This window comes from Corticium candelabrum, chromosome 8, assembly GCF_963422355.1.
Source record: "Corticium candelabrum chromosome 8, ooCorCand1.1, whole genome shotgun sequence".
Lineage (NCBI taxonomy): Eukaryota > Metazoa > Porifera > Homoscleromorpha > Homosclerophorida > Plakinidae > Corticium > Corticium candelabrum.
In genome coordinates, this window is record NC_085092.1 from 7,003,966 (window position 1) to 7,026,465 (window position 22,500).

At 43.7% G+C, this 22,500-nt stretch overlaps 3 protein-coding genes across 3 annotated transcripts in view; all 3 read left to right on the forward strand.

Annotated features, from left to right (window-relative positions):
- Positions 1-1,006: 1,006 nt before the first annotated feature.
- LOC134183603 (ankyrin repeat domain-containing protein 1-like) lies at positions 1,007-2,671 on the forward strand. Its single transcript, XM_062651188.1, has 3 exons — positions 1,007-1,137; positions 1,447-1,569; positions 2,211-2,671. The coding sequence occupies exons 1-3, from the start codon at positions 1,024-1,026 to the stop codon at positions 2,394-2,396; spliced, it is 423 nt and encodes a 140-aa protein (XP_062507172.1). The 5' UTR covers positions 1,007-1,023; the 3' UTR covers positions 2,397-2,671.
- Positions 2,672-3,738: 1,067 nt separating this feature from the next.
- LOC134182987 (probable serine/threonine-protein kinase DDB_G0281745) lies at positions 3,739-19,306 on the forward strand. Its single transcript, XM_062650431.1, has 9 exons — positions 3,739-3,801; positions 6,166-6,264; positions 8,496-8,609; positions 10,327-10,437; positions 10,502-10,577; positions 16,216-16,283; positions 16,994-17,522; positions 17,758-18,080; positions 18,607-19,306. Exons 1-9 carry the CDS (start codon positions 3,739-3,741, stop codon positions 19,084-19,086), a joined length of 1,863 nt encoding a protein of 620 aa, XP_062506415.1. The 3' UTR covers positions 19,087-19,306.
- Positions 19,187-22,500, forward strand: part of LOC134182989 (cyclic nucleotide-gated cation channel beta-1-like) — a 5,583-nt gene continuing 2,269 nt past the window's right edge. The window contains exons 1-3 of the mRNA XM_062650432.1: positions 19,187-19,272; positions 20,426-20,649; positions 20,710-20,812. Of these exons, the coding sequence (XP_062506416.1) occupies positions 19,187-19,272; positions 20,426-20,649; positions 20,710-20,812 (413 nt within the window). The remainder of the gene's footprint in view (positions 19,273-20,425; positions 20,650-20,709; positions 20,813-22,500) is intronic.

Here is a 22,500-nt window from a genome sequence, read left to right on the forward strand (position 1 = left end):
TGTCTGCAGCAGCTGTATCATTGAAAGGATCGTAGTCTGTACCAGTATAAATGTCACGTGATACCTCTCCCTCCGAGGAAGCAGTAGGACTCCCTGGGTCAGCCGCTACCAAGAATGAAGGGGGATAAAATGCCCTATCAGCTGAAGGAATGGGAGAGGAGGTTAAACAATATGAATGTTCTTCTGGATTCACAATGTGTGACAGATCGTACTGCGTTGATGCATCACACATTAGTGGTAGAGTGTTTGACTCTGGTATCTCCTGGTCTTCCAATCCTTCAAATTCTTGGTCAGATTCCTCTTTAGCTGCTTTAGATGATGACTGTTCTAGTATATCAGTAACAGCCTGCACATTACATAAAATTCTTAACTTCCTAGTTTGTACTATAGAAGCGTGGATTGTTTTACGTGAACATGCTGTCGTCGCTTGCCTGTCACCCTCGTTGATGTACTGCTTACGAAAGAGAAGAGTGTTGGAACAGCGTTGGGCTTCAGGCACACCCTTTGTTTAGTTCCTAAGAGCTCTGCTTGTAAATCTCGCTCAAAGCAGTCGGAGTGGAAGTGCTCCGTACACACACGACTGTTCTGTGATAAGGGCGGATCCTTCAGACGAAGCTTGGACAACCACTCTTTCAGCAATGGTTTGTTCTTAAGCGGTAATCGATAGAAACGCACACCACGCTGTCTGTCCTTATCTTTATTATTACAGCCGTATGCAATGCAATACACCATCCTACGCAAGATTTGCCTACGCAGCAATGTACACATGCGCGAAGGTAAGACACTTCTACGTCATCATCCAAGATGGCGGCGCCCACGTGACACGCCCCCAACTTTGCTTTCTTGTTTCTCTCTTCCTGACAGGCTTAGGCAAAAAGTTGTTATGCGAATGGAGTTGTGGCAACTAGTACTTTGATTAAACATTAACTTGCATTAGCGTGGGAGTTCTCCTTTAACTTAACTAAAATTTATTTGCGCATGCGCGTATATTAGAAGACGAAGATTCTAAACAGCGTTCACAATATGGATAGAAGGACTTCCAGTAGAGCTCTTTTTAATGCCGTGTGTGCAAACGATGTAAATAAGGCATCGGCGGCTCTCAAGAAAGGAGCAGATGTAAATGTAGTGGGAGACGGAGTAAGAATTGATTGATGTGTAAATGTACAGATCTAGTTTGTAGACTAGAGAGATTGGGTTGGACGTTGGTAAATGAGGAAATGTATGAGAAAGTGACGATCATTTACGATGTTGAGGTGGCGTTGGTTGGAAGTGCCGCCTCATTTTCTCTCTACCGGTATTAGTGAATGAATCGTTTCGTCTCATGCGCTCCTACGTCGTTGCTTTGCTGTCGTTGTCGTTCTAATATGGTCACGCCCTTTACACATGTCACGTGACCTACACTGCACAAACTTCATTGACTTTTGTAGCCAATTGTGTATTTCGTAGGGAGTGTATGGTCGTGCGTGTGGTATTCCATCAGCGTTGCAAGTAGCATGTGCTGATTCATGGATTGAGATGGTAGACTTGCTGCTACAACATCAAGCAAACATAAACTATCATGAGGAATTGGTAAGAGTGCAAATTTGAATGCAGTTTGTTGTGTTTAAATAAATGAGTTTAGTTAGTAATGGTAATGGCATCTCTTTCCTGTGGTTAAAATGAATAGAAATATTAATGGATGCTCATTGTATTTGTGCCTGTCTGATTGAACAGTTGAATGTATATGCTAGAGAAAGGTGCTAACAGTCACAGTTAGAATGAATAGATAGTTTTGATATTTTGTTGAAATTAGAAAATATTGTGAGAGTGGGTTGTTAGTGAGTTATTTTTAAATGAAAAGATGAGATTTGTTGTTTAGTAAGGTTGATATGATTGATGATGTAGTTTGCATGGCAATCTGTTTGCCCACCTGCCCACTAGTGTTGCCCACCACACTTAATTGACAGATTTGTGATTGTGGACAGTTAGACTATCTAGTCACATGGCTGCTGGTCTGGTTGTTTGCATGTTGTGATGTCAAATGTTTAGTGTAATGAGGTTACATTGTATTGTGAGGAATCGTGTTTGGTTAAATTGAATGAAGGACAGAGGTGAGTTGTATGTGAGGTTGATGTGCTATTTTTATAGTCAGTTGGTGTTGATACTTGTAGATGCATGTATTCATAATGTACTCACTGATAATAACATGTGATGTCTCTTATCAATGGTAGGGTGGACAGACAGCTCTACATTATGCTTGTTGGTATGGTGATTTGTCTGTTGTGGAGAAATTATTGGCAGCAGGTTGTAACAAAGAAGCAAGGGATAATGTGAGTGTGTTTGCTTGTGACATTATTTGTGTTTTTTATTTTGTGAATTGTAAGGCTGGTATAATTGTTACTTGGTCTATTAGTTGATGTAATTGAGTGAAGTGTGCAAGTTTGATTAGAAAGAACAATAAGGCCAATGCATGTAGGTTACAACAAAACAATGAAGCAACGAGAGAGAATATTGGTGAAAGTGTTGTAACAGTAAGAATTAACTGGAGAGAATAGAAGAGAGACGAGTGTTAGTGGATGAGTGAGAGAGAAAAAGAAAAATATTTGAAATTTCCAGTAGTAATATTGTGAAGCCCAACACACATTAGTAGTCACAAGTCATTCACATTCATATTTGCATACCAATTGAGTGTTTGGTAGAGACACTTATTGTACTAAATTAACTTGTACAGTAAAAGTCATTGTAATATTGACTTTACAACTTTGAGGTAGAGAGGTCCTTATTTACAAGTGTAGTGAACTGGACAACACGTTAAAATAGAGTCATAGATATCAAGTTATGACTCGTTGGGGGTTCTTTGTAGGAATGGCTTAGATAACCTAATAAACGTAAATAGAAAATTAATGAAGCAAAGCTATAGATGCACTGCTGGCCCTTGAACTTCATACTTTCAAACACCTCCTTTTTGGATGCGTGTGTGAGATAGATAGATAATCATAGTACAGTGATGGCAGACAAAACAGTAGGAGTGCGTGCATATAAATGCAACACGACAACACAAATCCCTGATGCCTACAGCGGGAACTCGACTGTACAGTGTATCGTCCAAATTTAATGTCTTGGTGAGCTCCAATTAGGGTTAGGGTCAACATATAACATCACCTACATCACCAACTTTAACCACGCCTTTTTGGGGCCGGGGCTAAATTTATGCAATAGATGAGGATGCATGTTTGAAGGGGTTAGGAAAATGCATGAAGTAGTAACTGTTGAGTGTGTTGTTTCACTTATTCCTTGTTTATATGTTGTGTTATGGATAATACATTAGATTATATTACAATGCAACTACAGGAGGTTTGTTGTACTGGATAGAATGTTATTGGCAAGATTTACTTTCACTGTTTATATCAGCAAACCATGACGGTTGAGTTGTTGTGCAGCATTAGACACAACAATGTAATAGTAGGTGTTTGTATGCAGTTAATAGGGATGCATGATGTAAGAGGCTTGTATGACACATACGAGTGTTATATCCCATTCACACGAGCTCTCCTAACCGGGCCAGCGCGGGCTGGCATGGGTCAGTGCTGAATGAAATCGTCGTGTGAATGTGGGTCGAGCCATGCCGAGCCGTGCTGGCCTGGCCCAGCACAACTTGCCGTGCCAGCACGGGTTGGCCCGGTTCAGCGCGTCTTCAAATCGGCGTGTGAATGCGGGCCAAGCCTGTCTGATGGCCACGCATGCTCAATACATACGAAAATGGCGTGGTCAGAACACGAAACCTTGTACCTCATAACATTGTGGGGTGAGGGCAGCATCCAGGTTCAAATTGAAGGCTGTGCTAGAAACAGGGAAGTTTACGTCAAATTGGCGGAACAAATGAAGGGAGCAGGATACTTACGAACTAGCTTCGGTGTCCCAGACCCGTGTAGCGTCGATTCATAATTGTCCTCCCACACGGGTCTTGGAGGCCGAGGCTACTTACGAATGGGTGTACATTGTCTCTACAAACAACATAGCTAGCATGCGCACCAAGGAACACGCCTACTATAGCGACTGGCTCGCTTTCTCTACACGTTGTGTGAACAAGAGCTGGCTTGCTTTACTAGCTCGGGCTGGCTTGGCTCGGCTCGGCCCAGTTTGGAACTGTGCTCGTGTGAATGGGGTATTAAACTGTGATATGTAATTAAGCAGCTGAATGCAGAGCTGCCACACTTTGGAAGGACAGGTCGGTTGGCTGTGTACTATGCCACATACACACACACTACATCGTAAACCACACCTATTGTTTGTAAAGAGTTTGTTGTAAGTGCACAAGATTGCAGTTAACTCAATGAAAATGACATGATGATTATGGTAGTCGTGGTTGTGGTGATGAAGATGATGACAGATGATGTAGTTTATGGTGTTAGATCTACACATATTATAGTTCTAGCATCCACTTATAACTCAACACAAAAATTTTTCTTAGCAACACAGTTTAGTAGATGTGCTTTTCTGATTTACGAGAAATCTTGTACTAGCAAGTTTATGTAGGAACATTCAATGAATTGGTGGGACTGAAGAATGTCGTATTTTGTTGGATACATAATACATGTGTGTGTGTGTGTGTGTGTGTGTGTGTGTGTGTGTGTGCGTGCGCGTGTGCGTGTGCGTGCGTGCGCGTGTGCGTGTGCGTGCATGCACGTGTGTGTGCACGCGTACATGCATTCGTGTGTGTGTGTGTATTTATTGTGAATATTAATGTAAATTTTATTAATTTTTGTCTATGTATTGTCATTATTATTAATTAATCATTAGCTTGTTGCTAGAATTAATGTATAATTCTTTGAAAAAACAGGGTTCCTGTTGATGTGATTAAAGATAATTAACTTAATATCATCAATGTCCCACACTATAGATATTTTGAATTCAGCACATGCACATGCATGATATCTGCATAACTCTTGCACAAAGTGGGCTTGTCCACGTTATTTCTCAATTCTGATGTAGCGCACTTGCATCACTTGAAGATAACTATTGAGGTGGACGCGATTACCACAGTATCGTGCTTTCATTGAGCCATTGCTATCATCTTTCGTTCAGTTAGTTTGCCATAGCTAGAGATCTCGTAGGTCTCTTGTATCTCCATGGGAAATAACTGTGAAGCGACATTTAGCGACAGGATCCAAAACAAAGCAGCTTTAACGTTTCCTACGAATCTTTCTTGCTAGACTACATCGATCATTCATCATCAGTCTTACATCTAAAACATATTGCTCTCTTGAAGATTGTGTATGACATATGTTGGTCATGTGCAACGGTATCCCATGGGACCTTCCCTTGGCTTCTTGAAGAACAATGAATTCGTTTGTTTTGTAAAAATTAACAGACCTGTACAACTATTAGCCGAACTTTACTCTGTACTTCTCAGTTCCACAACAGTTTGACCTTATTAACTTTATTGCTATGGATACGACATCTCAGCCTTTCTGTCATAATGCGCGGGGATTGTTATGTCACCTATTGTTGGTGTCCCAAGGGACTGCTGATTGGCTCAACAAATTCCCAAGAGTGATTCAAGGTGACAAGCTAGTGTTATGTCAGCTATTTTATGTGTCTCAAAACGACTACTGATTGGCTCCTAACATGACACACCCTTACAAACATACAGGTGTACAAACGTAGATAGCAACTTGACAGACAGACTGGAAGTCAATTTAGCTTGTTTAGAGTAAGCTTATGGTGATATCCTTTTTTTACTCTTGTAGCTACCTAGAGTCTACTGTAACAGTATTTGCATTGTATGTGCACTTGTGTTTGTTTGTTTGTTTGTTTGTTTGTTTGTTGATGCTGAACAGGAGGGTGGGATGAAGTTCTATGGCAAATGTGCTTACTGTATTGAAAAAGTTTGACAAAAAGTGGTTTAGTGATGACTTGATTTTACTAGATATACTTTAGATGAATATTAAATTACACATAGAAAATGTTGTATGTGGCTACCAATTTGAGTGTTTGCTTGTGTAACAGTTAAAGGATTAGAGTATTGAGGTTACATTGTGGAATTGTGTTTGGTTAAGGACAGAGGTGAGTTGTATGTGAGGTTGATGTGCTATTTTTATAGTCAGTTGGTGTTGATACTTGTAGATGCATGTATTCATAATGTACTCACTGATAATAACATGTGATGTGTCTTATCAATGTTAGGATGGATGGACAGCTCTGCATTATGCTTGTTATTTTGTTCATTTGTCTATTGTTGAGAAATTATTGTCAGCAGGATGTCAGAAAGATGTCAAGAACAATGTGAGTGTATTTGTATGCAATAGTATTTGTGTGTATTTTGCGAATTGAGAAATGATGTGAATGAGTGTCACAACTCTTTACCTAAAAGTCTAACATGCAGTCATCATTCTTAATTTGCTGTCAGTCATCTAATTTCCACACGAGTTCCTTCCAAGCCGAGTCGAGCCATCCCCTTGTTCACACAGCGTTCCGAAAAAGCAAGCCATGCAGCTCACTTAGTGGGTGTGTCTGTTGCTAAGCTATGGACGATCACATGTGTGTTTGAAACACTTGCGCTACCTTTCCTTGATTATGGATCGGCTACAATCTGCCTGCAATTTTCTCGATAGCATTACAACAGTTAAAGGGGAAAGGGTCTGGTTATGTGAGACTACAGTTCAGCTTGGTTACTGTTCACATGGTGAAGGGGAGCCAAGGTGAGCCAAACTGTTCTGGCATTGCTGTTTGAGGTGGGCCATTCCAACACGACTTAGATCGTCTCATGTTCACACAACCTTTCAGAGCTAGCCAACCCATGCTGACTTGTATTTGCCCAGTTACAAGTGCTCGTGTGAATGTGCTGTAAGGACTAGTGTGTTTATGTGATGAACGTGTTGTGCATGCTGATTCAAGTAGACTTTCTTTAAGGAATATCTGTGTACTTTAATGTACATGTCAATATCATCAGTAACCCTAAGTGAAACCACGCTCAAACACTAATAACTAGTAAATGCTCGGTTAGCATTGTGTCTTGTGAGCGATGGTGTTCTGTCTTTACCTATTGAGTGATAATTTGTGTAACAATGGTTGCGTTACGTAGCAATAGTTTCTGTCAAACAAACGCGGGAACTAAAGAAACAGACTTTCAGTTGCCCTTCTATAGTATTTGGCGTTCAATTATCCGAATTGGGCGTTCAATTATTCGATTCAGGCGTTCAATTATCCGTTGCTTACGGCTGTTGTGCAATATCATGGAAAACTGAATAACCTACATAGTCTGAGGTTGGGCAGCCGCTCAAATATCATCATTCATCAGCTGTCTAAGCGCAATAATTTGTAATTAATCTTGACTTTAGCGTGAAGTTTTAGTTTGTGTTGTACAATAATTTCCTTTGCACAAATCTTGGTGTCCCACGTCTCTGCGGAGGTCTAACTAAGCTGTTGAGAGCGAACTAAATCTACATATCTACAAAGCCTACAACAACGCCTTGCTCTGTCAATCATGGTGCAATCTGCATACTTTGTAAGCAGCGCCTCTTTCGTGATACCATACAACAGTCCATCATGCATCATAGTGGGTTTTTAGCTAATCTAGAGCTCGAATTTCACTACTTCGCCTTCCCACCTTTCTTGAATCAATTATTTATTGTTCAGCTGAAACGTGAGTGAGCATCATAGAAAGACGTCATGAAAGAAATGTGTGACTAAAATAATTATTTCTATATTTGCTACTTCTAATTAGGACAGAGCATCGGATAATTGAATGCTTGAATCGGATAACTGAACGCCCAATTCGGATAATTGATTGCCGGAATCGGATAATTGAACGCTGAGTTCGGATAATTGAACGCAAAATACTATAGTTGTCTTCAATTCTTCGTTCACGCTTCAATCGTCTCACTCGTTTACTGAGATAGTCGCGTAACAATGGTCGCGTAGTCACGTGATAATGGTTGCATAGCAATAATTTCTGTCAAAGTAACGCGTGGAAACTCAAAAAGCAGACTTTTCTCTTCTTTTAGCTTTTCTTTTCCATTCCGTTTGTCACGTATCAGTCTCATTTGCTCGTTAGTCGCGTAAGGGAGCAAAATCGAGAGTCGTTTTACTCTTCTCGCCAAGAAATTACAATTAAGTCGACCCCTCGAAAAGGGTCCCTTGCTTTAATTTTAGCGCATATGTTAGGAGTCAAAATTGCATTCATCTGGCATCGTCGTTTTGTCGATTTGTCTTTCTTTTTTGCCGTAAATCCATATGACAAGTGCTGACGTACGCATATATATAAATATATAAATATAATATATCTCGAGCTCAATTGACATGACAAGAGAGAGGCTCGCTTCGCTCGCCAATTATTAGATGCATGAGCAAACACTTTAATTTGTGTGTCGTGTTGTCAAGAAAGATTAAGTGATGACAAAGTTGCAATGGCAATGTGACAGAATTTGACATGCACGTGTATTGTGAGCAGCTTACTTACTATAATCTCTTGTTGTTTACTGTTTTTCGTATCTCATTTCATCTGCTTGTTTTAGTATAGATCAACACCTTTACATCTTTCCTGCTCATCAGAATTATGTTGTGATAGTCATCTGTCAATTGTCAAGTTGTTGATATCATCAGGAGCTGATGTGTCAACAGTGAACAATGTAAGTGTACATTTGTTGTGTTTGTTTACAGTATATCTTGCTAATGTGGAGTATGTAGCTCACATTTGTTGAAGCTTAATCTATAAATGGTGACAGCAGTGATTGTGACCTCTGCCTAATAATTAAAGATATTCTGAAATGTTGCAAGAAGAACAAACAGATAAATAAAGACAGACCCGTTCCATCTGGGCCACACCGTTTGCATTTATCCATCTGGGTGTTCTGTCTGCGCAGTTTGAGCTCTACACTGTTTTCTGGCAATTCGTGAAGGCACTCTTGGTGATCCATTGTTTCGACGTGCTGATGGTGCATACTTAATTAATTAACTCACAGATCGTTTTTACCGCTCGTCTGTGTTTACTGTTACATGCAGCCGGCATCGAGGAGACACTCTACACGGGTCATAGCTTCCGCATCGGTGCAGCAACAACTGCTGCAGCTGTGGGTATGCCCCTTGGTTGATCCAGACATTGGGTCACTGGTGTAGCGACTGCTACCGATGCTACGTCCGCACCTCAGCGGATACACTCAGGGGAGTCTCTTTGCAACCGGCAGCCATGTCTCCCCATGGGACTCTGGCTTGGTGTCTGCTTGCTTTGAGTTGCATTTGGGTGTGGCAGGCTGAACTCTGGAGGGAATGTGGGGGTACGGTTACGTAAGCGAGTTCAGCCTTACAGTCTGGGTGGGCTCTACTTGGATTTGAAGCCTGGTGCCTTAGGCGGTTCAAGAAACCCTGTGCTTCGGGTGGTTTAGAACTAGCGCTTCGGTTTGGATGTGTTTTGTGTTCGACGATCAAGACAGTTTTGTCTGTGATGTTATTGATCTGGCGCTCCGGATGATCATATGGTTCAATGTAGTTCGGCGCTCTGACGGTGTTCAGTATTCGAGTTTGACAGTACCGTATCCCTTACTGTGAACCCTTTCCAATGCGACCCAAATCACATTGCAACGCTCTAAAGCATGGTGTTCTTGTGGGCATGGTGTTAAGCATGATAAAAGATGACAGATGTGAGCAGTCATTAACTGGAGACACGCATGCTTTAGGGTTACAGTAATATCTCTGCGGACGGATGGACGGAGCAAGGGACGGATGGACAATTGGAATGCAGCGCATATGCTCATTGTCATTGCTGGTGTTAATTAGTTAGTTATAAGAAACATTATTAGATAAGGACCTTGAGGGACATTGTTTGTGTTGTAGTAGAGTGGTATTGTAAATTATAATGGTGAAGTGATGATGTTGCTAGTTGGTGGTGTGACTGCATGGATGTGGAACTGTATTTAGTGAAATCATACATTGATAATGACTTTGTGTGAAGTCATGATTATGATGTTGGAATTCATGGAGAGTAATGAATTATTATCCTCATTGCTCAGTCACACGACAGCATATGACATGGCTACGTGTTGATTGTGAATGATGACTGAATCAGCAGTGAACGTCAGTTTGCGTAGTTAATGTGTGAGCAGTAATAGAATGAGTTGCTGTACAAGTGTGTGGCACAACAGCTAAAGAGATGTTTAGTCAACTGCATGACATTTGTCTTATTTGTATTGTCTTTCTAACATTCACTTTTATCACACACTTGCTATGCTGATTGTGCATTGTGTATGTGCTGGATAATAAGCTGGTTAACTATTTATTGATTATATGTACTTTGTACTGTGTGATATTGTTATGTTTATTGCACTAATAATACTGTCTATTATTGGACAGGAAGGACAAACACCATTACAAGCTGCTGAAAAACAGTTGCCAAGAGATTCTGGTTCAAATAAAGAAATTCGTTCTCGTATTATTTCTTATTTGAAAGAATTAAATGAGAATGTATGAGCTGATTGTCACACAGTATAGGTTGTGTGTATTGATTAGTGGTTGTGTGTGATGTTAGAGTTCTGTTGCAGCTGGAAATTCAGCATCAAACATCACAGATAGAACAACTGCAGTTGCTGACAACGATCATCCAAGTAAGTGAGACAATAAAAACATTTGATGATGTCATACAATAGACATTAACATCACTTGTAATACACTACTATGTTGTAAGCGACATGCCCGCTAGTTGCGATATTGCGTAGACACGAGACAGTGTGGTCTTCAATGGGGCAACGTGGCAGGCTGTGAGGGATTTGTGAACAATGAGTTAACCAGAGTTGTCATGTCATACTCTGAGCTTCGACAAGTGGTGTGAACCCAAGAGGTCACTCAGGGTGACGTTGGAGGATCAACGGCCGTTAGAACCACCATGTACTCAAGCCCAAGAGGTCAGTCAAGCTGACGTTGGAGACTGTCACATCCCGCTTGAGCCCAAGAGTTCAGTGGAGTTGACGTTGGAGGCTCAACACCCTATCACAGACCTATTTCGTTTAATGACGTACATGAGACAACTGGCTTGCATCAAAGTTTTTAGTCGCGTTGACGTTGCAACCTGAGTGGAGATACACTCGTACGTAATGTTGGGGCAAGACTGATCTGAACAGGGCCCCTCTCCCAAATGACATGCTACCCCAAAGAGAGCCAGGAGACTGCGTGTGTACCAGGGCGCTGGGATACAATTTGAGACCATCAAATTCAACAGATATGACCCGTCTGCATGTGCAAATTGCAGTAGATCAGATGCTCTAGGACAGGTCGTGTAATTTTTAAAGCCTTTACCCCACAGACTGAATGGTGTGTCGGTCTAAGAAATGAGTCGATGTCCAAGCAGAACGGGTTTGTTTTAGAAGCGTTGATGTGCAGCGGATACCCGTTGTCATCGGTTGTGAGATCAGGGCGTAATAGCTTTCGATCTTTGTCACAATTGCTTGGACTCGGATCTGTAAATTCTGAGCACCAAAGAAGGCCACGGTAAAGGCAGCCCAGTACATCTGACGATTGTCGTTTGATAGGTCAAGGCGTTCTCGCAGCACCGATTTCATTTGACTGATGATCTTGATAGTGATTGGAAGGCAAGGAGTGGGAGGTATATGTCTAATAACGACAGTATAGTTAATGTTTGCCGCCGTAAAAAACAAGCGAAGGACGAGTGCCAGGAGATTGGGGCAGTAGAATGGTCCGTGTTGCCATAAGTCGACTACGCTCTGATTGTCACAGTGGACTAAAACCCGCTTGCCAGACCTATGATTGCCCCACGTCAAACAGGCTACGACGAAACCAAAAAGGCTACGATGTCACTTGCCAAAACCGTGTGAACCGGATGCATCTGTGTAGAGCTCCATGTCTGCGGTGGCAGAGAGACGGACATCCGGCATCATTACAACCCCATTCCAGGATGGAAGAAAGCGATACCACCATTAGAAATCCTTCCTAGATTTGACTGTTAATGTAGACATGGTGATGACTCAATCGAACAGAGGCTGTCAGGTCAATGAGTCTTTGTAGAAAAATTCGGCCGGCCGGAATGACCTTGCGTGCGAAGCTAAGCTTACCGATTATGGATTGTAAATCACACTTGGTGGCCTTACGGCATGACAGCCATTGGGGAATTTTATCCATCAGATCCCTGAGTTTTTCAGGAGGTAACCTGGCAACCAGCACCTCTGAGTCAAGTTCAATGCCTAGGAAAGTTATGGTTGTAGTCGAGCCTGTTTCTTTGCTCGGCTTCATCAGTACGCCCAGCTGATGGGCTTTGTCCTTCACCCGTGTCATGGATGCGCGGCAAGTGGAGTTGTCAGGTTCGACAAAGAAGAAATCGTCGAGGTAGTGTAGAACCCGATTAATGTGGCACTTGTTTACTAGGATCCATTCAAATGCGTCTGCTACTTGATTAAATAGTGCTGGTGAGGAGCATAGATGGAAGGGCAAGCACTTGTCGATGTAGTATTGGCCGTCCCAATAAACTCCCAGTAGGTCCCAATCCTCTTGGCAGACAGGGCACAAACGAAAGGCATGTTTCATGTCCATCTTTGCCATGCAGTAACCCTGACCGGTGTGTTTCACAAAGGCAATATTATCGTCAATTTTCTTGTACTACAAATGGTACTTCTCCAGGTCAATGTCGTTGTTAATACTAAGTCTGCGAGGAGAGGTGCATGATCAGTCTCTAGCTACCGTTTTTCTTTGGAACATCACCTACGCCAGAGCACTGGAGAGTTGGCAGAGGGGTAAGGCCAGTCATGTGACTGCGTTTGCTTTCTAAATCGAGTCCTTCCAGAGCTCGAGAAATTGGTCCAACTAGTTGTCGTCGTTAGTTCCAAAAATTTTAGGTCGTCAAACCTTTTAGTCTAGGGCGTCATGTTGATATCAATAAGGGTGTTTAGTGGTATACTGTCATTTTGGAGTGCGTGCGAGGAGAGGACTGGGTACGAGTCTAGTACAAACATACAGCGCAGTATTCCGTACTTCACAATGGCATGCAACCAAGCGTATCCACACATTACCGCTGAGCGAATGGATACGACGTGTTACACTAGACAGAGCTAAGACATCTTTGCAATAGTGATAGCTAATTGAATTAGTGATTAAACGCATACCACCTCTCTTTGTCAAAACAAGGCGGGGTTTCAACCAGACTTCCACATATCACATTGCGGAAGTTGTCTGTTTCTTGCTACTAAAATCATATCTACCCTATTTCGACCTACACGATTTACCATTCTGTCAGAATGCTGAGATGGTTCTTGCACTTCCCGTTTCATTATCAGGGATATGAGGAGTTTGTCAACATGTCTTGTTGGCGTAATAATTTACTACGCATACATGTCATTGTACGACAAATTTCCCAATGCGAGCGTCAACCGCAGGGGCGTACGCAGAGGGGGTTCGAGGGGGTTCGGACGAACCCCCTCTAGGCGCTAGGTAATGGCGGAATTCGAATTAGGCAATGCCGCATGAGCGCAACTACACAGCACCATTACATATGGGGACAGCAGAAGACACAACGAGACTCCCGATTTTGGATACATTGAAATTATCTGTAAAAAATAATATAAATCTATAAAGTAGTACAGCACTTAACTTTTCGGCGCGCCTATTACTGGATCTACAACTTAGTTACGAACCCCCTCTAGAGAAATCCTGCGTACGCCCCTGCAACCGGCACATGTTTCAGTACAGTACAGCTATCCGCCTGCATACTGAGAAAGCCATTACAAACTAGCCTTGGTCTGCTATAGTCGTCCTAGACTATAACGCTAGTTGTAGGCTGTAAAATTTAACTCGTCAAATGATGACTCGATGACCTATTTTTTGAGCCCTGCCTTGCTAAACAATAACCTTGTGCTCGAGTGCGGATTTTAGGTTGAAAGATAAACTAAACTAAGGTGCACCAGTGTAGCCAAGATTGAAACTATGATGTAGTGACCAAAGCATTGATTTAATGAACGTACGATCAGGGTGATTGTGAATTGACATTGCAAAACCTCAGGCTGAAGTGGAGTGTCTGGTTTATGCTTGTTTATTGGTGCCCTTGCAGGAGCACGTGGCCTCAAGGTGATCGTCGTGGCAGATGAAACATTTATGTCGGTGTTTGCACAGGCTAGGTGAGGCTTGGTTCTTGCATCTACCAGCATTGAAGAGACGGCAGATTTTGGGTTTGCCCAAAGAGAGATTGAAGATGTTACCGGAAGATGTGGTTGCTTGCCTGGGGGGACAAAAGGACTGGTCGGTGTGTGCACAGTCTGTTGCCACGTGACCTGGTTGGCTGCATTTATAGCAGGTGATCGAGGTTGCTGCACGACCTGTGAAGCACTGAGCCCACATGTGATGGTCGATCGTGTCCCATGTTACGCTCGTGGTCCTGCTGGCAAAATAACGAAAGGCTCTATTATATTTTAGCCAGGCTGAGGTTTGGTATTGCGAGCTAGCTTGAGTGACTATAGACTGGTAGCCGATAAGTTTGTAACCTCGCGCTGGATCCGCTAGTAAGACTGTAGCCGTGTATGCAGACCAAGCCTGAAGCCACGAGTTAATGCTGCAGACATGCCTGCGCTTTGCACCGGATACCGAGGCTTTCATTGCCATGGGGACTCCACTATGTCAGTTGTTACTTTAATAAGTATGGTGCGAAAGTCAACATATTCACCTGCTAGTATTTTCCTCTTTGTCCTCCTAGATAGCATCCAGGATGCCGGTTGATTGCTAGATCCGACTGCCGTCCATGCGTTTCTGAGAGATGTGCGAGGGCTGGAACGACGTGATTTTGATCTTGTGCAGGAACGGTGACTGGGCGATCTAAAGCGTCGTTTGTGTTGTGATCGAGACCTTGATGATAAGCGAGAGCTTCGGCTGCTGTCGTTGTTCCGGTTCCCACAATTGCGACTCCGCATCCGGGTATGGCCCTCCCTTGTGGTGTAGCAGGAAGAGCCTGACCTGGATCTTGAACGGGTGAGCATGGGACGAATAGCTTGAGACATGGCAGCTACTGATGCTTGTACTGCTGACTGGATCACAGTCTCTAGTGATGTGCTGTTGATTTGCGTGGCCATGGTAGGCGTGTTTCCGTCATCACCACTGTGGATAAAGCTGCTGTTGGCTCTGTAGTTGTTGTAGTGGCTCTGTCAGTAGGAAAGAGAGCAGCAGACAGTCGCTTGATCTGTTTCGTTCTGGAGCCAGTGAAGACAAGGTGATATTGCTCTAGGAGCAATCGAATTGACACGTCTGAAAGCAGAGCAATTTCTTGAGGAAGAGTGAGGGACGATGCTCGTTGGGTTGAATGACTAGTGCGCTTACTCATATCAAGAAAACTACCAGCTAGACAATGCTAACCGAATGATGCTAATCGAACAATGCAATGTTCTCACAGCCATTTGTATTAATACATAGTTTAATCGCTAGCTATTGACATTACAAGGTTTGGCTAACCTCTGTAATCTTCTACTCCTGATGTTAACCTACGTTTACTATGTAAACTAACCAATGACGTCATACAATAGACATTATTTATGAGGGTCATTTCAAAGTTTGAGACTCTCGTTGATAAACTGTTTGTATTATTAGCAACAACACTGCTACTTACACATTTATAGACTAGAGTTCTTCATTACATGTCAGCTGAAATTTTTATCTCATATTGTTTATTAGTAATCACATAATTAGCCGTCAAAGTTCACTCACTTTGTTGTCACAGAAGGTAGGACACGGCAGGAAATTGAGCGTGGGCGTTCCAATTTTTTTACAAATCACAGTCTTGGAGATCAAGCACAACCACTAACTCTAACCCTAAAGCCTGGTTCACAATATTGATGCTGACGCCGATGTTGACGCTGGACTAGAAATGAATCCTATTGCAGCATTAGCATCAGCGTCAACATCAAAGGATGCTGCTTGCGTCAAGGAGGTGTCTTTGATGTTGACACTCAGCTGAATGCATGTCAGCGTCAATGTTGTGAACAAGCCTTAACTCTAACCCTAACTGTAACTCTAACTCTAACTCTAATCCTAACTCTATAATATCTTAACCATAAGGTAAATTTTCTGGAAGCTGCACTCGATATTTTAGGAAATTTTGCTTGGCCATGCTTAATTAATTTCCATGAGGCAGTTTTTCTGAAACATTGTAAGATAGTCGTTTACAATAAATATTTTAGTATTACTTAGTATGTAGAAAATTTAGTTATTGAAAGTAAATTTAATTAATCCTCCATTTATTTTTGCTTTGTTTTTAAGGTTGCACAAGCTCCACAGCAGTAGCAGCTGCTGGTCATTCCTCCACACCAGTGACAGGAAGAATGAAGGTCAGCTGATTAATTAAGTATCAGTGTTTTTAGTTTGATTTCTGTAGGGATTTTTCTTTTCTGTAGCTAGTTGTCTAGTGTGTGTTTAAACTAAATTATGGTTTGCATACTAAAGGCAGTCAAGACTACTAATCAATTAGAATATATAGTATACATTATCAGAAGAATAAGCATCTAATAGAACTGTTTTGGCTAGTGGGTGTGCACTGGGGTGTAGCTAACTTCTAGCACGCAGGGCGACACACACATTGGGATAGTGTAATGGTCTCTGAACAGAAAGATATACTACGGTACTTGTGGTTAGGAAGAAAGAATGATTTGGGTTGATGAGGTTTATTTGGAATCGAGATGAGACCATACACGTATGAGCACTTTGAGAAAGTGCAAAGACATAAGACAAAGTGCAGTATTGATCTCAACGTTCATTAAGCGGGACCAAATTTCTTACTCAGTTTTTCTGTACACACAGCCTTGCATGAACAGACTGCTAGTAGTTTATCTAAATACAGGGTGAGGCATGAGAGATTGCAGTGCAGCTATGAGTTTTTATCAATGCATTTTAACGTTCTAAAATAGTCTGCATTTATCATGATTGTGTGGGTGTGCCATGTTTGTAATATAATGGGATATCTTACAGTGTAACTTACTGGCTAGTATATTGTGTGCTGTACTCATCTTATTATTGTAAGAATTTCTTTTGATTTGTACAGGCCACTACACCCATACTACGATCTCCAACAGAAGCGGTGAGAACGGTAGATCAGCAGTTGGTACAACAGCTGATTCAACAGATAGAGCAACTGACACAAGACGGTTCAGCAAGAGATAGGCAAATTGATGATTTGAGACGACAAAATGGTGATTTGAGACAGCAAATCACACATCTACAGATGGCACTGAGAGACGAACAACTGCTGAAAGAAGATGCAGTTGGTGAAGAGAGAAGGGAGAAAGAAGATCTACGACAACGATTACAACGAGAGCGAGAAGACAAATGCAGCGTTCAGAAGGATCTTGATGAAGCTCGACAACAAATTGAGCAAATGAGCGTCGATCAGGAAAATCTTATGCGATTACTAAATGAAGAGCAACTAGAAAAGGCTAACATTGTAGAGCTGCTTTCAGATGCCGATGCTGCAATTGAACGATACAAGCAAGAACGAGAAAACCAAGTTTTCAATATTCCTTCATGTGACATTCAATTGACTGGCACAGAACTAGGACGTGGATCCTATGGAGGTGAGATGCACATCTTATTAGGCCAGACTCATAGAATTTACACGACACAACTGGCTATTAGCCTAAGGCCGGCTTGTGCTGGCTTAACGATAAATGCTGGGACAGGTCAGCACACGGCTCAGCATGGCTTGAACTGCATTTACTTGACATTTTCACATAGAGCTGACCTGCATGTGTTTTCCTGTGTAGGGTTGCTTGTATAAACTAGAAATTAAGAAATTGTATTGTGATTTAGCTGTTTGTATTGGATATTGGTGTGGCTGTTCTGTTGCTGTCAAGCGTTTGTATGATGATTTGGCTGATGTTGAACGATACATTCAACTTGTGAAACAAGAAGCGTCTGTAGCATGGAAGATACATCATCCCAACATTGCTGCTGTTTGTGGTGTCACTCTGGAGAAAGAAGTCAAGAAGGCGTGGATTATCATGGAATTACATAGTGGCTCCATTTCTAGTGTGATCGATGCATGTCAACGAGGTGCTGTACCTCTCACTGTACGAGAAAAAGTTGACATGGCACATGATTCTTTGTGTGGATTGGATCACATTCACTCGATGGTAAGAACAGTAAATGAAAAATGAGGTTGAACCATGTGGTGATGCCATCTCAATCACACGTAAATTATCAAAATTGTAAGTAGAGTTGAGGTGATTATACAAATGCCAGATTAGCAAAGACAGACGGACAGACAGACATACAGACGGACATACATACATACATACATACAGACAGACAGACAGATTATTTGAGCTTAATATGTTAGCCTATTATAATATTTATCGACAAGGAGAAGACAGAGACAAACATGCTGGTAATGAAACAAGTGGGGAGGAAGGCAAGCTTTAAGGCTGACAGTTACATGGAATGATGAATAAATCAGTTAGTTATCACACAATTATATATAGATTGTTTAGTCGATGAGCATCATAAGTGAAGAATAGGAACGTAAACAACCTAAATTATACAGAGTTGTCACTTATGGAAGGATCAGCACAGACTTACAAGTAACTCTTCAGACAACTACGATATCCATGTAGATATTTTGTTCTTTTCTTGATTGTTTCTGGTCTTATGTTGTCATAGCAACCCACGGAGATTCTCCACGGTGACATCTGTCCAAGGAACATCCTGGTAACTGCAACGATGAGAGCCAAACTGGGTGATCTAGGAGCCGCTCGTTTTCAAGATGCTTCACTATCAGCCGGCCTTCTCAGTCCAGAATACACAGCACCAGAGAGATTTGACGCTCCAGCTCTACCAAAAAGCAAGGAGACCGATATGTATAGTACGGGAGTGACCCTGTGTGAGCTGTTCACTGCTGTTACTCCAGACCGTCGAAAAAGAATGGATCAAGTCTTACTCATCCGTCAGCTGAACGTCCGTTCCTTATGTAAACACTTGATGAGAGATAATCCTGCCACACGACCAACAGCAGCCGAAGCTCGCAATATCATTAGTCGTATTCGTGGGAAAGACGAGTATAAAGCGTGTCCTCCTAAACGAATGGTAAAGGGCAAGATGGATGGAGTGGCCGATGTCACTCTTGTTCAGCCCATTTGGTGATGTGGACATGTCACTGAACCACGTGGTTGTATTTCTTACTTGAAATCATTTCTATGTTTTTACACATTGTGACAACATTACTTAGCAATAGCAATAAGCTATGTTTGCACTCTGTATTCTTAGATTGACCAGACAAGTTGGAAGTAGCGTTTTTCAGTGTTTGAACTTTGATATTGTTATCGGCAGGTTTGATGTGTACACTCTTGTCACGTGTTATGATAATAGGGTTTAGTATTATTGCGTTTCCTGTTGTTAATAAATTTTCTGTCGACATGTCCAACTGTTTCCATCTTGTCGTTCTACCCTATCATGTGAAGGTCCACTCCAGTAGTATTACTAAATTTAGTTGTACAGCAAAGTTCCATTGAAGAAGACAATGTACAGTGGTGGGGATTACATGACAGCAACCTGTAAAGAGTGTTTGGTTAACTTAACTTAATTAAGCAACAGTTTCAATCATTAATTTTTTCTAACATTGTTGTTGTAACACTACAAACGTGTTCCTATTGTTTTATGATAATCTATTTGCAATGGCAAGTCCAGTCTGTCCACATGTACACTCAAGACAATATAATCTACAAGCAATCAATCAAAACAAGTCAATATAATTTATTAGCATGTCAACTTCTCAAGTAAAGCCTCATCTACCTCATCAGCCTATTAAATGAGCATCAACCTACATTCTATCCTCATTATGAACAAGATTCTGCATCAGCAGTCTAGTCTCTATATCTATAGCTAACTAGAGTGTGAGAGTTACTTGAGTGATTCTAATGTGGCTGCAATTGTCTACATACTATTTAGGACATTTAGTTAATTAATTATAATTAGAGAGCTTCAGACTGTAGCAGGCATATGGAATGTAAATATTTAATATTTTCGGTCAACGAGTGGTCTGTATTTCGTTTGCTGCATCAAATCACCGAAAATGATTGAAAGCAAGACAGACAGACAGAGAAAACGCGTGCAATGTAAACTCGGAGGTCGTTTCGGTGGTTGTCGGCAGCGGCGGCGGCGACGGCGCGGTGCCGTCGCCGTCGGCCGCGTGTCCGTTTGTGTTGCGAGCCGCCTTGTTCAGGCCGAAGCGACCCGTTGTCTTGAGGCGTCTTATCCAGTCTGCTTCGAGAGCCAGTCTGCTGGCGTGGTCGGTCTCCTGTTGGATCGGCGTGACGTGCCAGACTCCGTCGGGGTTGTGGTTTCTGTCGTTGCAGTGTAGGTAGATCTTCGGTCCCACGACCGAAGCTTGTTGCGGTGGTGTCTCATGCGCGCTCTGAGCGTGTCGCCCGTCTGTCCGACGTATTGTTTGTGGCATCCCGCAATGGCGCAGGTGATGACGTAGATCACGTTCTTCGATTTGCAGCTCAGACGGACTCGCCGTCGTCCGCCTATCGGGTGGGATCGGCCGGTGCTCGTACTGCGCACGGCGCAGCTGGTGGTCATGGATCTGCACGTTGCACGTCTCACATTGTGCGTGTCCACACGCCGTCGTCTGTGGTGTGAACTCGAGATGTGGCGGTGCCCTCGAGTCGTCGTGTATATACGTCCGTCTTTTCGGTCTTTACGGTAACGTCTTTCAGACGGGCACTGGTGATGTGGTCTCTAATGTTCTTTGCTCTCTTGTAGGCGATCATCAGTTCTCGACCGAGCGTGTGTCGGAGCACTTCGTCTTGCGAGAGCATCGTCTGCCACTCCGTGCGTACGATTTCGCCGGTGTCGGGAAACCACGGTGAGTAGGTCGTAACGAGTATCGATCTGTTTACGTCCTCGTCGTTCTCGTGGGCGTCGGCGCCGTCGCCGTCATCGTCCACGGCGACGACGTCGACGCGTTGCGTTTGCACTTTCGTTTCCGTTGGGTCTGTCCGTGTCTCGGTCTTTCTCGTTGTCGTGGGCGTTGTGTCTCGCATCCCTCCCGGGTCGCGCCGATTGCGGCGGCGGCGGCTGCGGCGGGAGGGGTGCGTCGTGTGTGCGGTAGTCGTGCGAGTAGGCTATCCGTTTGTCTACTCGGGTAGCCTCTGCGGGCGAGTCTGCGTCTGTGGTCCGTCAGGATTCGATCGTACTCGATCGGATCCGACGTCGATCGGAGAAAGCGATTCGCTTCGCCCGACAGTCGACGGCCCGCTTCGTGGCCGCGGTGTGGCACGAGGCGTGGTCGAGGTACTGGAAGCGGTTTGTCGGTTTGAAGTGTGTCTTGGTGTCCAGTATGCCGCCCGTGGCGCGGAAGCGGTCGCTTTTGTAGGCGTGGACGTCGAGAAAGATCGCTTCCGTGTCGTGTGTGAATTTTATAGTGGGGTGTGTCTGCTTGAGTCTCGCCAACATGGCGTCCAGGTGGGCTTCGCTGTCCTCCCACACGACGAATATGTCGTCGATGAAGCGCTTCCAGAGGCGCGGTTTGATCGGTTCGTCTTCGATGAAGCGATCCTCGAGTCGCGCCATGAACAGGTTGGCGAGCGTGGGCGCAACTCGCGTGCCCATGGCGACGCCGAAGCGTTGTCGGTAGATCTTGCCGTCGAAGGCGAACACGTTGTCGGCATGTCGGCAAGTATGTGGTGTAGGAAGACCTCTGCGATGCGGGCGAGAGCCGGGTCGTCGCCGTAGTGTCGTCGTAGCATGTCGACGCATGCTGGAATGCCCTCGTCCTGGGGTATGTTCGTGTAGAGCGACGTGACGTCGATGGTGACCAGTGTGGCGTCGCGTTCGATTCGTGTGAGTCACCCGAGTCCCGTATGTAACTGTTCTGTTCGAGTCCTCTGTGGGCCCCGAGCTTCCGGATACTATCGGTCGATAGGCCACCGGGTTCTTGTGTACTTTGCTCAGAAAGTAGAGCTGTTGTGTTCTGACGCGGCTCGGCGTCTTGATCAGGTGCCGGAGCGTGTCGCGGTCAAGGAGACCGTGCTCGTTTATGATCGAGATGGATCGATTAATTCGACTCGTTATGGCCGGTGTCGGGTCGTTGTCGAGTCGTTCGTACGTGCGGGCGTCGTCCACGTGCCCGAGGCCTTTTTCGACGTATACGGACGACGATCATCGATCCCTTGTCCGCCTTCTTCATGACGATGTCGGTGCGTTTGCTCAGTCGCTCGACGGCGGCGCGTTCGGACGCATCCAGATTCTGGAAGATCTTGTTTCTCGGCCTACACTCGGCCAGAGCTCGTCTCGTTCGCGTTATGTACGCCTCGAGGGCGGCGTTTTTCGTGGTCGGCGGCTGCCATTTCGAGACCGTTCTGAACGGCGGTGGGTAGTCGGTAGGCGTGTTCGTTCGTGACGTCGTCCGGAGACATAGCGGTCAGTGTGACCGAGGCCTCTTCTCGGGTCTCCCATCTCTCCGCGTGTAGTCTAAGGCGGAGTTTGCGTGCGAAGGCGTCGAATTCGTGTGGCAACCTCTGTCGGTTCGGTCTCGTCTCGGTTGGGACGAAC

Bases quoted from the DNA above. Each gene is read 5' to 3' on its own strand.
- LOC134183603 (XM_062651188.1), top strand. From the start codon at position 1,024: ATGGATAGAAGGACTTCCAGTAGAGCTCTTTTTAATGCCGTGTGTGCA. The intron at 1,138-1,446 runs GTAAGAATTGAT...TGTATTTCGTAG, and splicing joins TAAATGTAGTGGGAGACGGA to GGAGTGTATGGTCGTGCGTG. The intron at 1,570-2,210 runs GTAAGAGTGCAA...TATCAATGGTAG, and splicing joins TAAACTATCATGAGGAATTG to GGTGGACAGACAGCTCTACA.
- LOC134182987 (XM_062650431.1), top strand. From the start codon at position 3,739: ATGGCGTGGTCAGAACACGAAACCTTGTACCTCATAACATTGTGGGGT. The intron at 10,578-16,215 runs GTAAGTGAGACA...TTTGTTTTTAAG, and splicing joins TGCTGACAACGATCATCCAA to GTTGCACAAGCTCCACAGCA. The intron at 18,081-18,606 runs GTAAGAACAGTA...ATGTTGTCATAG, and splicing joins TGGATCACATTCACTCGATG to CAACCCACGGAGATTCTCCA.